The sequence below is a fragment of the Anarhichas minor genome, unplaced genomic scaffold (genome assembly GCF_050575085.1).
Source record: "Anarhichas minor isolate MPS153535 unplaced genomic scaffold, ASM5057508v1 ptg000065l, whole genome shotgun sequence".
Taxonomy (NCBI): Eukaryota; Metazoa; Chordata; class Actinopteri; order Perciformes; family Anarhichadidae; genus Anarhichas; species Anarhichas minor.
The window spans coordinates 190,020-205,000 of NW_027466511.1; the positions used below are offsets into that span (position 1 = coordinate 190,020).

The window sequence follows — 14,981 nt, forward strand, 5'->3', positions numbered from 1 at the left end:
ATACAGTGAAATATAAAATAAAGAATCTGAAGGAACCCTGAGGAACCCTGACCCTGAGGCAATCTGCGGACATTTGAAGACCTTGAGGATCCTAAGGGTTAAGTACATTGAGGAACCCTATAGAGACCCTCCAGAACCAGAGGACATCTGGGGACCCGAGAGGAACCCTGAAGACTATAGAGGAACCCTGAGAACCACCCCCCACCCCCCCCAGATAAACAATGGGCACCCTGCGGGACCTTCAATACGCTCTGCAGGAGAAGATCGAGGAGCTGCGGCAGCGCGACACCCTGATCGACGAGCTGGAGCTGGAGCTGGATCAGAAGGACGAGCTGATCCAGCGGCTGCAGAACGAGCTGGACAAGTACCGGTCCGTTCTCCGGCCCGCCACGGCCCAGCAGGTCCAGGCCCAGCAGCAGAACCTCGTCCTGCAGCCGGACCAGCACCGCAGCAAACGGCAGGCCATCTCCGCCGAGCCCACGGCCATCGACATCACCGACCTCAGCCACGTCACCCTGGCCTTCTACCCCAAGAGCCCACAGTGAGTCCACTTCATGTCCTGAAATGTTCATAAAACTGAGTTTTCTTAAGTCGGTCCGGTTAGTCCAGGTTCTGTTGGTTCAGGTTTTCAGATTTTTTTGCCTCCAATCCGTCAAGAGACTTAAATTAGTGATGGTTTAGAATGCTCCAGTGGCCGGACAGCCAAACCCACAACTGTTCATACTTTTAATGTTTATTTTAGGTAAGAAATGAACCGTTTCGATTTAAAATATGTGTTGAATTTATCATTAATATGACCGGCTGGTCAGCGTCACAATCTGATCTCAGCTTTGTTATTTTCCTCTGATCTCTCTGAAGATTTAATTCCTTTTGAAAGACAAACTTTGTTCTCACAGCTTAAATCTAATTATTGGTTGGTGTCTGAAGGTAAAGTTCGTAAACACTTAATGTTCGTATATTTCTAGTTGTCGCTCAATATTGTTTTTTTACTTGTAGCGGTGAAGTAATGATGATTGTTACATTTCGACTTGTGGCCTCAGTTACATTGACTCTTTTAAAGTTGCCGTCAATATCAGGCAGTAAGCTTCATGTGTTAAAGCTGCATTCTCTCTAGTGTCCACCAGGGGGCGACTCCTCTGGTTGTATAGAAGTCTATGAGAAAATGACTCTACTTCTCTCTTGATTTATTACCTCAGTAAACATTGTAAACATGAGTTTATGGTCTCAATCTCTAGTTTCAAGTCTTCTTCAATACAGCATGATGTTCATTTAGTACATTATGGTCCATTTAGAGTCAAACAGACCATAAAGCAGGGGATGCTTTAGGGCGGGGCTACACGGTGATTGACAGGTCTCTACCAGAGACATATATGGCGTCTCTACTTCACTCCTCCTCCGTCCAGATATGGTCACTTCCTGTTCACTGGTTGCAAAAAAAAACAAGATGGCGATACACAAAATGCAGAACTAGAGGCTTAAGCCAATGAGAGACGTCACTACGTCTCTTGTTGACTTCCATCTTTACAGAGGAGGACTTTGTTACAACCAACTATTTGAATTTGTTTATGGTTTATGACTAAAGGTCGATGGAGGCTGTGGCTCTTCATAGAAGTCCATGACTTCTTCTTTGGTTTCGTTTCATTATTGTTGGTCCTTCCAATCTGGTTTCATTGGCGAACTTCTAACAAGAAAAGTCAGAAATAGTCCGAGGCTGCTGATTGGTGGAAACATCCTCCGCTGTCTCTTCATTGTGAGGCTGGTGAGGAACGTTGGCGTTCTCATATACAGTCTCTGGTCAGTATACTTCAGGGTAATCAACCTTTTGTGAGGTTCAGGGCAGATCTTCTTCCTGGTTAAAAGAACCAATCAGTGACTGCCTTTAAAAAGCTCGTTAGTATCCTGGTTTTGGGTTATTCGGGTCCCTGTTTACATGGTTTCTGAAAACCAGGACGTGATGTCACACGAGAACCTGATCACAAGCTGGATACTAAACAGCAGGAGACACAAACTCAACATCAACATTTCAAAATGTTTAACTGGATGTTGTCATTTTGTGTGACAGTCTCTTGAGGTAGAATTCTTCTTCTTCGGTGGTGTTTAGAGGAGACCGTGTGGTGCTGGATGCCCACGAGGCTCCGCTCAGGAAAACCTGTCTGTTCTGATGGAAATGTTTTCTACGTTTTGAACTCAGCCGTAGTGAAAGTCTCATTAACAGCAGCCAGACAAGTGGAGGCTGCAGCAGAACTCCAGCGGGCAGAACGTTCAAACGTTAACGACACAGGTGGTGCAGAAGGGAACCGTGTGATTTTTGTGGACAATCTCTTCTGTCAGATACTTTGAATTTGATTTTTGTCTCTGAAACAAAGTGTTCGAGGATTTATTTCATTGTTAGTCAAACTGCTTTAAAAGTAATGTTTCATTTTAACATTGTATCTGAATTATGTACAAGGTCGTCTTCACTTCATATTCATTTTTAATATTATTTAATCGTATTCTGTGGAAGTTTAAGAACGGCTGGAGAAGCAGGTGGTTAAAGACATTTAATGTTTTAAATTCTCTGCTGAGCTGAAACGATAGAATCAGTTGATTGACAGAGTTCAATCTGTTACAATTTTTATAATTAGATACTTGTTTCAGGTGAACAGACACACTGGTGAACAGGTGAACAGACACACAGGTGAACAGGTGACCAGGTGACCAGGTAAACAGGTGACCAGGTAAACAGGTGAACAGGTGAACAGACACACAGGTGACCAGGTGACCATTTAAACAGGTGTAAAGACTATTCCTTTCTCTGTGACAGAGGGTCCAGGCAGCGGCTCTGCTGAGGAGGAACCAGCTGCTGTCACAGATCTTTATTTATCCACATATGAATATGATAATGTGTCTCTGAGCCTGATGACATCAGGACCACTGCTGTTCTTCTTCATGTTAGAATCACAGAACATCCGTTTAAAGATACACATATGGAGCCACAACATGTCTGATTATTTATATATGATTTATTTATTTATGTGTGATTGATTCTGAGTCATTGACAGAAATGAAAAACAAATTCGTTGCGCTTTGCATTATGGATCTTTTTCTCTTGGTTAAATTCTGATGTCTTTACTGATAGTGATAATGTTTCTACTTGTAGCTCTGATGTCTTTACTCGTAGTGATAATGTTTCTACTTGTAGCTCTGATGTCTTTACTGATAGTGATAATGTTTCTACTTGTAGCTCTGATGTCTTTACTAGTAGTGATAATGTTTCCACTTGTAGCTGTGATGTCTTTACTCGTAGTGATAATGTTTCCACTTGTAGCTCTGATGTCTTTACTGATAGTGATAATGTTTCTACTTGTAGCTCTGATGTCTTTACTGATAGTGATAATGTTTCTACTTGTAGCTCTGATGTCTTTACTCGTAGTGATAATGTTTCCACTTGTAGCTCTGATGTCTTTACTCGTAGTGATAATGTTTCCACTTGTAGCTCTGATGTCTTTACTGATAGTGATAATGTTTCTACTTGTAGCTCTGATGTCTTTACTGATCGTGATAATGTTTCTACTTGTAGCTCTGATGTCTTTACTGATAGTGATAATGTTTCTACTTGTAGCTCTGATGTCTTTACTGACAGTGATAATGTTTCTACTTGTAGCTCTGATGTCTTTACTGATAGTGATAATGTTTCCACTTGTAGCTCTGATGTCTTTACTCGTAGTGATAATGTTTCTACTTGTAGCTCTGATGTCTTTACTCGTAGTGATAATGTTTCTACTTGTAGCTCTGATGTCTTTACTCGTAGTGATAATGTTTCTACTTGTAGCTCTGATGTCTTTACTCGTAGTGATAATGTTTCTACTTGTAGCTCTGATGTCTTTACTGATAGTGATAATGTTTCTACTTGTAGCTCTGATGTCTTTACTCGTAGTGATAATGTTTCTACTTGTAGCTCTGATGTCTTTCCTGATAGTGATAATGTTTCTACTTGTAGCTCTGATGTCTTTACTGATAGTGATAATGTTTCTACTTGTAGCTCTGATGTCTTTACTCGTAGTGATAATGTTTCTACTTGTAGCTGTGATGTCTTTACTGATAGTGATAATGTTTCTACTTGTAGCTCTGATGTCTTTACTGACAGTGATAATGTTTCTACTTGTAGCTCTGATGTCTTTACTCGTAGTGATAAGTTGTTTCTAGTTGAAACAATGATATTTCTACCTGAAGTGATTTTGTTTCATCTGTAGCCACATTGTTTGTCGTTGTAGCACCAATGTTTCTACTCTTCCTCAGTCATATTGATTCTACTTGAAACTATTTAGTTTGTACTTTTTAGCAATTGTTTCTACTCTTAGCGTTGAAGTCTCTATTGATATGTGTACCTCTAACAATTTAACTTCTTCTTATAGTGATATTTGAAGCATTATTAGTTATCTAGTTTCTTCCATATTGAGGACATTTCTAGTTAGTGCAAATTCTAATTAATTATGATCATGTTTGTGTTGGGGACATTTCTACTCATTCACAAGGCCCCACACGTTGTAGAAGTGAAATACAATATCAATGGAGTACTGCTTAAAATACTGCTTTAGATGTACTTGCCCTTTGCTAGCATCCATTTCTCAGAGCTCAGTATATTATAATGTGTGTTTCTGTCTGTGCATGCCAGCAACAACAACAACCACCGTGTTGGTTTTTAATCCGTGTGGTGTGCGCACACACACGCAGCTCTACATAGGCAGCTGACAGGGTTTCATTTACCAGCCCACCACTTGTCGCTGCTGTCAGTGTCCTGCAGTGTGTGTGTGTGTGTGTGTGTGTTGTTTGAACACATAAATAAAGGTATTACAGTATGTGTGGGCTGTCATCACCCACCAGCTCTCCTGCTGTCTGCAGTAACGTTTCATAAGCATTTCCAGACGAGTTAATGATCAGCTGAGCGTCAGCTGTCACAGATCTGGTTCTGAAGTGGGGAGGTTCTGTCTTTCACCGCCGGATGTTTCAATCCTCAAACATACGAAATATCACAGACACGATGCTGATGTTTCTACTGATTCATGGAGTAACATTTATACTTGACGAGGTTTCTATTTCTACCGTACAAAACGTAAACATGAATCGTGGCCAGATCTGCTTTCGAGAACATCGTCGATGCTTTCGAGAACATCGTCGTCTCTTTGTTTTATTACTATTCTTAACATCTTCCTCTTTCTTTCACGCTCTCTGCTTTATGTGTGTTCTATCTTCTCTCTCATTGTCTCATGTGTCTCTTTGTTTTTCTCTCTTTGAATTACCTCCTCTCACTTTCTTGTATTTTACTTTCTTCTTTCTTCATTTTATGTATCTGCCTGTTGTTTTTCAATCTCGTTTATTTTCTCAATCTTTCTCCCCAACCTGTAATTTCCTCCTGTTTTCTCCCTGTGGACTTTTTCTTCAGGCCTTCCTCCTTTTAGTTTTTCATTCTACCCCCCCTCCACACACACACACACACACACACACACACACACACACACACACACACACACACACACACACACACACACACACACTTCCTCCCCTGTGACTCATGCAGTAATAACACGAGGGTCTACTCCGTCACCCCCTCCATCCACTCACAATGTGTCTTCATTCAAGTTAGTTTCCTCCAGAGTCCAATTTACATGCAGATATTGAAGCTGGGCTGAAGTGTGTCTTCCTCTGCAGAGTCACCCAATAGGATGCAGCTCTAATAGATCCGCTCATCTACTGGAGGAAATAAAACTATCCCTCTATTCTGAGGTAGAGCTTTGGCTGTCTTTCTTTCCTCTTATATGTGAACGTTCCTCACCTCACGATGAAGAGTCGGCCGTCTCGGCTCACAAAAACAATCTTTCAACCGTGATTTTCATTTGGTCCAAACTGACAGACAGGAAAGAGACAGCAGAGGATGTTTCCACTAATCAGCCGCCTCCGACTATTTCGGACTTTTCTAACTTCTGCCAGTCTGTGAAGTTGTTCAAGTTTACCAATGAAACCACATAAGGACCAACAATAATGAAAGGAAACCAAAGAAGAAGTCATTTTTCATGGTGGACACATGAGTTCAACACATCCACTTCAGAGGAAGTGACCGAGTATTACAAATCACTTATGGAGGACAGGAGAGCGACAATGAGACCGATGTTTACCACAGTGTCCCTCAGTGTTTAAACGCACATACAGTTATTTAAAGGCCAACCTTGAAGCTAACGTTCCCTTTGTAACATAACGTCGTCCTGAAAAATAAGTCATTCAGAAAGACACAAAAAACTGATTTGTGTCACCAGAAGTCAACCTCCGGTTCTGAAGAGTGAAGTCAAAGCTTCATGTGTTAAAGCTGCATTCTCTCTAGTGCCCACCAGGGGGCGACTCCTCTGGTTGTATAGAAGTCTATGAGAAAATGACTCTACTTCTCTCTTGATTTATTACCTCAGTAAACATTGTAAACATGAGTTTATGGTCTCAATCTCTAGTTTCAAGTCTTCTTCAATACAGCATGATGTTCATTTAGTACATTATGGTCCATTTAGAGTCACACAGACCATCAAAGAAATGATAAACCAAAATGACGAACTCCAAACGTCCACAAACCAATGAGTGACGTCCCGACGACTACGTCCACTTCTTACTCACTTTGGATCCTGAACATGAAACCAGAAGATTACATTTGATTACTATTTCAGGTTGTGTTGGTTAATACGACTTCATCACTAAATGATTCCAATGAAAGACGTTAAATTGTCATATTGAACCCCCTCCCCAGTGTAGTGGCTGTGGTTTTCACTGTGGGTCGTCTCTCTGACATTAAACTGATGAAGGCAGACGAAGGCAGCAGAGAACACGTCAGTAAATGTGAAAGTAGTGAATCAAACTGTCGACAGCAGCATGAAAACAAAGAAATGTGACTCAGGCGGTAAACGTGTAGACGTGTGTTTGTGCTGAAAGCTCCTTTAAATGTTTGTTTCTTGATCCGACATCAATACGTTTGTTTTCTGGTTCTCTTCAGAGTTATGGAGTCACGTTTATGCTGTATTTCATATCATTGTGTCATTGTAGTTTATATGAACTGCAGTGAGACGTTTAAAGTAGAGATCGTAGATCAGTAATGACCTCAACGTTTATTCTGTTAAATGTGCTGTCTGCTGGACTGATCTTTCGTCTCCTCTCAGGTCCAAGGAGATGATAAAGGACGCCATCTTGGACAATGACTTCATGAAGAACCTGGAGCTGTCTCAGATCCAGGAGATCGTGGACTGCATGTACCCGGTGGATTATGGGAAAGACGCCTGCATCATCAAGGAGGGCGACGTGGGCTCTCTGGTCTACGTGATGGAAGGTGAGCGGTGAGGGACCCTGGGTCAGACTGGTCATCATGACCACGAGCTTCTGTCTCAGTTGCAAGGGTTTGTCCTCGTTGTTTTTTTACTTTTTGTTTTTGTCCTCGTTGGGTTTGTCCTCGTTGTTTTTGTCCTTGTTTTTGTCTCGGGGGTTTTGACTCACTTGAGTCACTCTTGTGTTTTAATTTGTCTTCACGTCTTCTGAGAGTTTGCAGTTTTCTTTTGTGACTTCTCTGTTTTTTACGCAGTAATTCCTTCAATCCAAGTTTTTTCTACATATAAGACAATGAAAGCTGATCTTAACTTGACGTTAATGTTGGACTCGGACTGATTGTGTGACTTGGACTCGTCTTGATTATGAAGGTTTTTCAGCTCTGATATTTGAGTCTCACTTGTCTGAACCTTGATGGTTTTTATTGGGTTTGTCTTCAGGAGGTTTTTTACTTGGACGTGTCTCGGTTCTTTGGGGTTTCTAACTGACTCGTCTTCATTGTTTTGTCTCTGACGGTTTGCAGACACAGGGTGGTATCTGGTCCTGGTTCTCCTTTAGGACCTTTACTCTGCAGTAGTTTTTAAACATGTTGATGAAACAGTGGAGAAGTTTCCTGCAGCTCAGTTCGACCTTTAGGATGAAGCTCTTCTTTCCCACAAACGTGTTGCGTAACGTGTCAGAACCGCCTGCAGGCTGCTGAACGCTCACCTCCGTTTACACACAGCTGCACTCTTCATCATCATCATCTCTGAGTTTACGTCACATGATCAAATCCATCTCACATCTGAGATTGATTCTGCTGCTGTCAGCTGAGAACCGGTCTTCATTGATATTTAATGTTTCAGATTTAATCAAAGGAAGCAGCTCAAAACCAGTTGATGGTGTTTTGGTTCCAGCAGCATCACAGTGTTTCAGTGTTGAACTCTCTGATCTCAACAAGAAGAGTTGACGCTTTAGACGTCGGATCATCTTTGAATCATCAGAATGCTGCGACGTCAGGCGGCAGAGTTCTATTTAACAAAGAAAAGCAGACGAGAGAAACTAAAGCAGCATTTATTTGTATTTGATAAAGATGCTGGGTGGATCACACTGACGCTGAATTTAAGAACGAGTCCATGTGATCTGAAAAACATCTTTCTTATTGATTTTATACAAAAACAATTCAGGATAATTAGCTAAAATACTTAAAAATGACCCGTTTTGTGATGGAGTCTGGTGTGGGCTCGATTTCTTGTGTAATATTTGATAAATACCCGATGACAGCGTTTTATACATCTCAATAGATTACGTTACTTCTCATCCACACACGTTGGGAGCAGTTGTGTGTTTTGCTCGAGGACACTTGGACAGGAGGAGGCGGGAATCGAAACGCTGACCCGAAGCGTCTCTATACTGTGTTTGCTGTGAGCTCTTATGTGATATTTATAGCTGTTTCTGAGGTTAGTGTGTTACATAAGAGGCCTGTTTAGTAACGTGATCCTCCCACTGAGACTCAGTCAGAGGACGGTTTGGTTTTATATTCATGGAATCCAGACAAGCTTTGTCTCAGGTTCTGACGTGGACGAACGAGTTAAACCTGCTCGAGTCGGCGTGGTCTCAGGTTCTGACGTGGACGAACGAGTTAAACCTGCTCGAGTCGGCGTGGTCTCAGGTTCTGACGTGGCCGAACGAGTTAAACCTGCTCGAGTCTAAGTGGTTTCAGGTTCTGACGTAGACGAACGAGTTAAACCTGCTCGAGTCGGCGTGGTCTCAGGTTCTGACGTGGACGAACGAGTTAAACCTGCTCGAGTCGGCGTGGTCTCAGGTTCTGACGTGGCCGAACGAGTTAAACCTGCTCGAGTCTAAGTGGTTTCAGGTTCTGACGTAGACGAACGAGTTAAACCTGCTCGAGTCGGCGTGGTTTCAGGTTCTGACGTGAACGAACGAGTTAAACCTGCTCGAGTCGGCGTGGTCTCAGGTTCTGACGTGGACGAACGAGTTAAACCTGCTCGAGTCGGCGTGGTCTCAGGTTCTGACGTGGCCGAACGAGTTAAACCTGCTCGAGTCTAAGTGGTTTCAGGTTCTGACGTAGACGAACGAGTTAAACCTGCTCGAGTCTAAGTGGTTTCAGGTTCTGACGTAGACGAACGAGTTAAACCTGCTCGAGTCTAAGTGGTTTCAGGTTCTGACGTGAACGAACGAGTTAAACCTGCTCGAGTCGGCGTGGTCTCAGGTTCTGACGTGGCCGAACGAGTTAAACCTGCTCGAGTCTGCGTGGTTTCAGGTTCTGACGTGAACGAACGAGTTAAACCTGCTCGAGTCGGCGTGGTCTCAGGTTCTGACGTGGCCGAACGAGTTAAACCTGCCCGAGTCAGCGTGGTTTCATACGAGACCTTCAAACCCTCCGACAGACTGACATGTTGTGTTTTATTGTCTCCGTGTTTCTGGACTCACTCGTCCAGATGGCCGTTCCTCCGGAGCGCTGTGGGCGGTGTGAACCGACTCATGACGTTAATATCTAAGTAAGAGCTGCTGGTTTCAGTCTTCTCACAATATGAAACATATATTTCTGTCAGATTTGATAAAGACGATTAACGAGTCAACGTTAAAGTGACTCGAGTCTGAGTCCGGTGTGGGCGGGCAGCGGTTCAGACAGACAGATTGTTGATGATGTCATAGCGATGTCATGATGTCTAACACAGTCTGTGGGGCTGTTGATGGAGGCTCTGATGACCCTGTCGAGGTGCATTATGGGAGATTTTGGACTGAAAGTCAGGAGATCTGCTCAGGATATCTCTGATATTTTACTATAGTAAAAGTAGTAGTACAACAGTGTAGAAATACTCTGTTACAAGTATTGTGCATTCAAAATGTTACTTTAATATAAATACAAAAGTATTATCATTAAATATTATTCAGAATAATATAAATTATAATTATTGATGCATTAATGTCTTCATTTTATTGACTTTATATAATCTATGATAATACATATTAAATACTATCAGTGTATTTTAAGTCTCGAGCTGCTCGTTTTGTTTTCCATCTGAAGTCCGTCCTCATGATTGGATTCATATCTAAACACTAAATATCGTTAATGTCCCATAAATGTCACAATGTGATGTTGAAGATGTTCCTCGTCATCAAACAGCCGGCGGAGACGACAGAGAGCTTTAAATTCAGATTAAGATTCATAAAGATTCAGAAGATTTAAGAGTTTTAAAAGAAACAAAATCTATTTTTGGCCCGAAAGCAAAAGATAAATAAAATAAAAACAGAAAATAAAAAAGACAAACGTCGTAAAAACTGTCAAAAGAAAAACAACAAAGAAGATTCATAATGTGATGATTCGATCAACATCCAGACTGTGTGTGTGTGTGTGTGGGGGGGCACAGATGGCTGCTTAATATAACTTATGTCACAGGAAGAGGAAGTGATCCCTGAAAACAGACCACGATGAAGATTTGATACTGTGTGTGTGTGTGTGTGTGTGTGTGTGTGTGTGTGTGTGTGTGTGTGTGTGTGTGTGTGTGTGCGCGTGTGTGTGTGTGCGTGTGCGTGTGCGTGTGTGTGTGTGTGTGTGTGTGTGTGTGTGTGTGTGTGTGTGTGTGTGTGTGTGTGTGTGTGTGTGTGTTATAAATAAGACGTTCACTAATTGTGTGTTTGTGGGAAGAAACAGATGCAGCAGTTTTGTCTCATTATGTAACACACACACACACATGTCTCTCTGGTGGATGTGGTTGGCATGGCAACTTGTTGGATGACCATATTTAGGATTTTTACAGTTTGGAAATTTGGAATCGGTTTATAAAGAAAGGAAGGAATAAAAAAGAGAAGGAGTAAGAAGAGAGGGGAGGGAAGGATACGAGATGAGGGAGGAGGAAAGGAAGGAAGGAAACAAGGGAGGAGAGAGAACGAGAGGTAAAGAGACGACAGACTGAGAGAAAGAAGGAGAGAAAAAGAGGAGAAAAGGAGGAGAAAGTGGATATAAGAGGAGAAATGAAGAGAGGGGAGAAGGAAGGAAAGTTAGGAAAAGAGGAAGGTGTGAGGAAAGGAAGGAAAGAAAAAGATAAACGATGGAAGCAAATTAGGAGAAAGAGGAGATGAAGAAAGAAGGAAGCGAGGATTTAAACGCGGTGGATCAAACTAATGCTGAATTTAAGAACGAGCCCTCGTGATCTGATAAATATCTTTCTGATCGGTTTGATACAAAAGTAATTTAGAATAATTAGTAAAAATACATTAAAGTCTGGTGTGAGCATCGCTCTGTTTATTTACTTTCAGGCCTCCTGAGACTCCAGTTTGAGAGCAAATTTAATATTCGTTCATTTCTGAAAATACTACTACACACACACATAGACACACACACACACACACACACACACACACACAGACAAACAGACACACATAGACACACACAGTCAAACACACACACACACACACAGACAAACACACACAGACACACACACACACACACACACACACACACACAGACAAACAGACACACATAGACACACACAGTCAAACACACACACACACACACAGACAAACACACACAGACACACACACACACACACAGACAAACAGACACACATAGACACACACAGTCAAACACACACACAGACACACACAGACACACAGACAAACACACACACACAGACACACACAGTCAAACACACACACACACACACAGACAAACACACACAGACGCACACACAGACACACACACACACACAGACAAACACACACAGACGCACACACAGACACACACACACACACAGACAAACACACACAGACACACACACACACACAGACAAACACACACACAGACAAACACACACACACAGACAAACACACATACACAGACAAACAGACACACACACACACACACACAGACAAACACACACAGACAAACACACACAGCTGATTGTATCTACATTTGTGTATCCGCCCACAGACGATCGTCCACAAATACTCTCTTTCCTGTTTGTCTGCAGCTTCAATCTGCTGAACAATAAACTGAAAATATTAAATATTTACTCAATATTTTATATTTATAGAAACACTTTTCTTCTCATCGGAGTTTTATAACAAATAAAATAAAAACACCAACAATCATTCAAATGAAACAACAAAATGAAACTCGCTTCCAAATCTTTTTTATGATGCGACGACAATCTGGTTATTGTTTAATTAAAGTCACAGAAATGTCTCTTTTAAGACGTTTGTCTCTTTGCAGTCGTTTCGTGTCGTGTAAGGGTAGGTCAGCCTTATTGTACTGTTAATACATACGCAGCTGTCCTCTCCAACACCTAATAACACATGTTGTTAGACTTGTCCTTTAACCCAGTGAAACAGAGAACAAACATCCCAGTAGACCATATCTGTGATGTAATGACTCCACATAATGTCTGAAGGTTAACTGAGGCTGTTAATCTTATAAGAGCTGCTGTTTCCTCTGACAACACTGATCTCTGTTCACTGAAGAACTGACTGTAATGAATTCATCACGGAGACTTTTTCTCTGTTAGCTGTGTTTCATGTTTCTGTCACACGACTGACAGCCGTCCAGCTGCTTGAATGAGTTTTTAAACCCGTCGATTGGATGCAAATGAATGTTGTTAAAGTGCAGCTGTGTCTCAGTTTCGAGCTACAAAGACTCGGTGCAACCGGAGGAGGTCTCACTCTGATCTCAGCTGAGACTCTTTAACTCGTCTCGGTCAAAGTTGCTTCTGTTCTCTGAGGAGAAGCTGAATGTCGGAGCGTCTGTTAAGCTCTCCAAGCTGTGACTCTGACGTCAGCTGGAAATCCTGCTTTGTGTTCTTCATGAACAGAAGAATCGTTCGTTGTGATTCTGAGCGTCTGACACGTTTTCCTGCGTCTAAATGAAGATTTAATTTCATTCATGTTAGCAGTGTGGACCGATAGATCCAAACTACTATTGGATAATAAATCTGACCGCATGAGAGTTTATAGGAAGAAAATCTATTTTCTAATAATATTGATAATAATTATTGTCCCAACTATTATCTCAAGATACACGACGACTAAAAAGATACGACGACTAAAAAGATACGACGACTAAAAAGACACGACGACTAAAAAGACACGACGACTAAAAAGACACGACGACTAAAAAGACACGACGACTAAAAAGACACGACGACTAAAAAGATACGACGACTAAAAAGACACGACGACTAAAAAGACACGACGACTAAAAAGATACGACGACTAAAAAGACACGACGACTAAAAAGACACGACGACTAAAAAGACACGACGACTAAAAAGACACGACGACTAAAAAGACACGACGACTAAAAAGACACGACGACTAAAAAGACACGACGACTAAAAAGACACGACGACTAAAAAGACACGACGACTAAAAAGACACGACGACTAAAAAGATACGACGACTAAAAAGAAAAAGAAAAGGAACCCTTCGAAAGACCTCCTGGTGTAGAAACAGCAAACGCCTCTTTAATGATCCTCTCTATCAGCTGTTTTTATTTATTTCTGTTGGTGAGTCACTCTGACATTTCAGATCAATATTATTTCAAATGTCAGAGCGTGTTTGAATATTAACAGACATCTCAGATATATTAAATTAAATTAAAACATACAGAAACATGAATACATTGATGAGAGATAAAGAGTTTATTTACTCTTTATTCTATTTTTACTTTAGATTCTGATCCGGATATTTTTTTACATTCAAATCTTTTATGGAGGTTTATGAACGAAGCTTCTGTCATCATACTTTATGACGTCATCAGCCTAAAAAGAGGATGAAATAGATTTAGTGTTCTTGTGGTTCTGGTTCTGTTAGATTGCTGCTGGATTGTTCTCACAGGTTTTTAAAGACGAAACCACAACAAATATGGAGGCAGAATATTTAGTGGATAAAAACATGCTGTGAATTTAGAAAACGATGACATTTATATTTTTTAAATAAAGTTGTTGAACTAAAATGTAGATTTAGAATTGAAACGTTAACGTGACGAGTGAAGTTTCTATACTTTGATCTGTTCGATCATGAAACAAAATATCTGCTTCTGTTCCAATACTCTGACGATTCTAAAGAAATGAGATTCAATAACTGACATAACTTCTGATTCTATTCAAGATTCAAAGAACCATTCAGCTCTGCTCCGGACTAATGGAAGTCTTTGATATGAAGAAATATCAATAAACACACGCACATACACACACACACACACGCACATACACACACACACACACGCATGTACACACACACACACACGCACATACACACACACACACACGCATGTACACACACACACACACGCACATACACACACACACACACGCATGTACACACACACACACACGCACATACACACACACACACACGCATGTACACACACACACACACGCACATACACACACACACACACGCATGTACACACACACACATATATATATATATACACACACACACACACACTGGTGGACAGTGTAAGTGTAGTGTCTGTGATCACTACACTTACACTCAAATATAAATACTAAGAACATCAGAGAGATTTATTTTGTGTCGCAGCAGCAGAACAAAATACACACATATATATACACACACACACACATAACATTAGAGTCATTTAGCAGACGCTTTTATCCAAAGCGACTTACAATTCAGATTCTATC

At 41.3% G+C, this 14,981-nt stretch overlaps 1 protein-coding gene across 1 annotated transcript in view; it reads left to right on the forward strand.

Annotated features, from left to right (window-relative positions):
* Positions 1-218: 218 nt before the first annotated feature.
* The window catches only part of prkg1b (protein kinase cGMP-dependent 1b), a 43,932-nt gene continuing 29,169 nt past the window's right edge, over positions 219-14,981 (forward strand). Inside the window, exons 1-2 of the mRNA XM_076078346.1 lie at positions 219-541; positions 7,173-7,339. Coding sequence (XP_075934461.1) covers positions 222-541; positions 7,173-7,339 — 487 coding nt within the window. The 5' untranslated portion in view covers positions 219-221. The remainder of the gene's footprint in view (positions 542-7,172; positions 7,340-14,981) is intronic.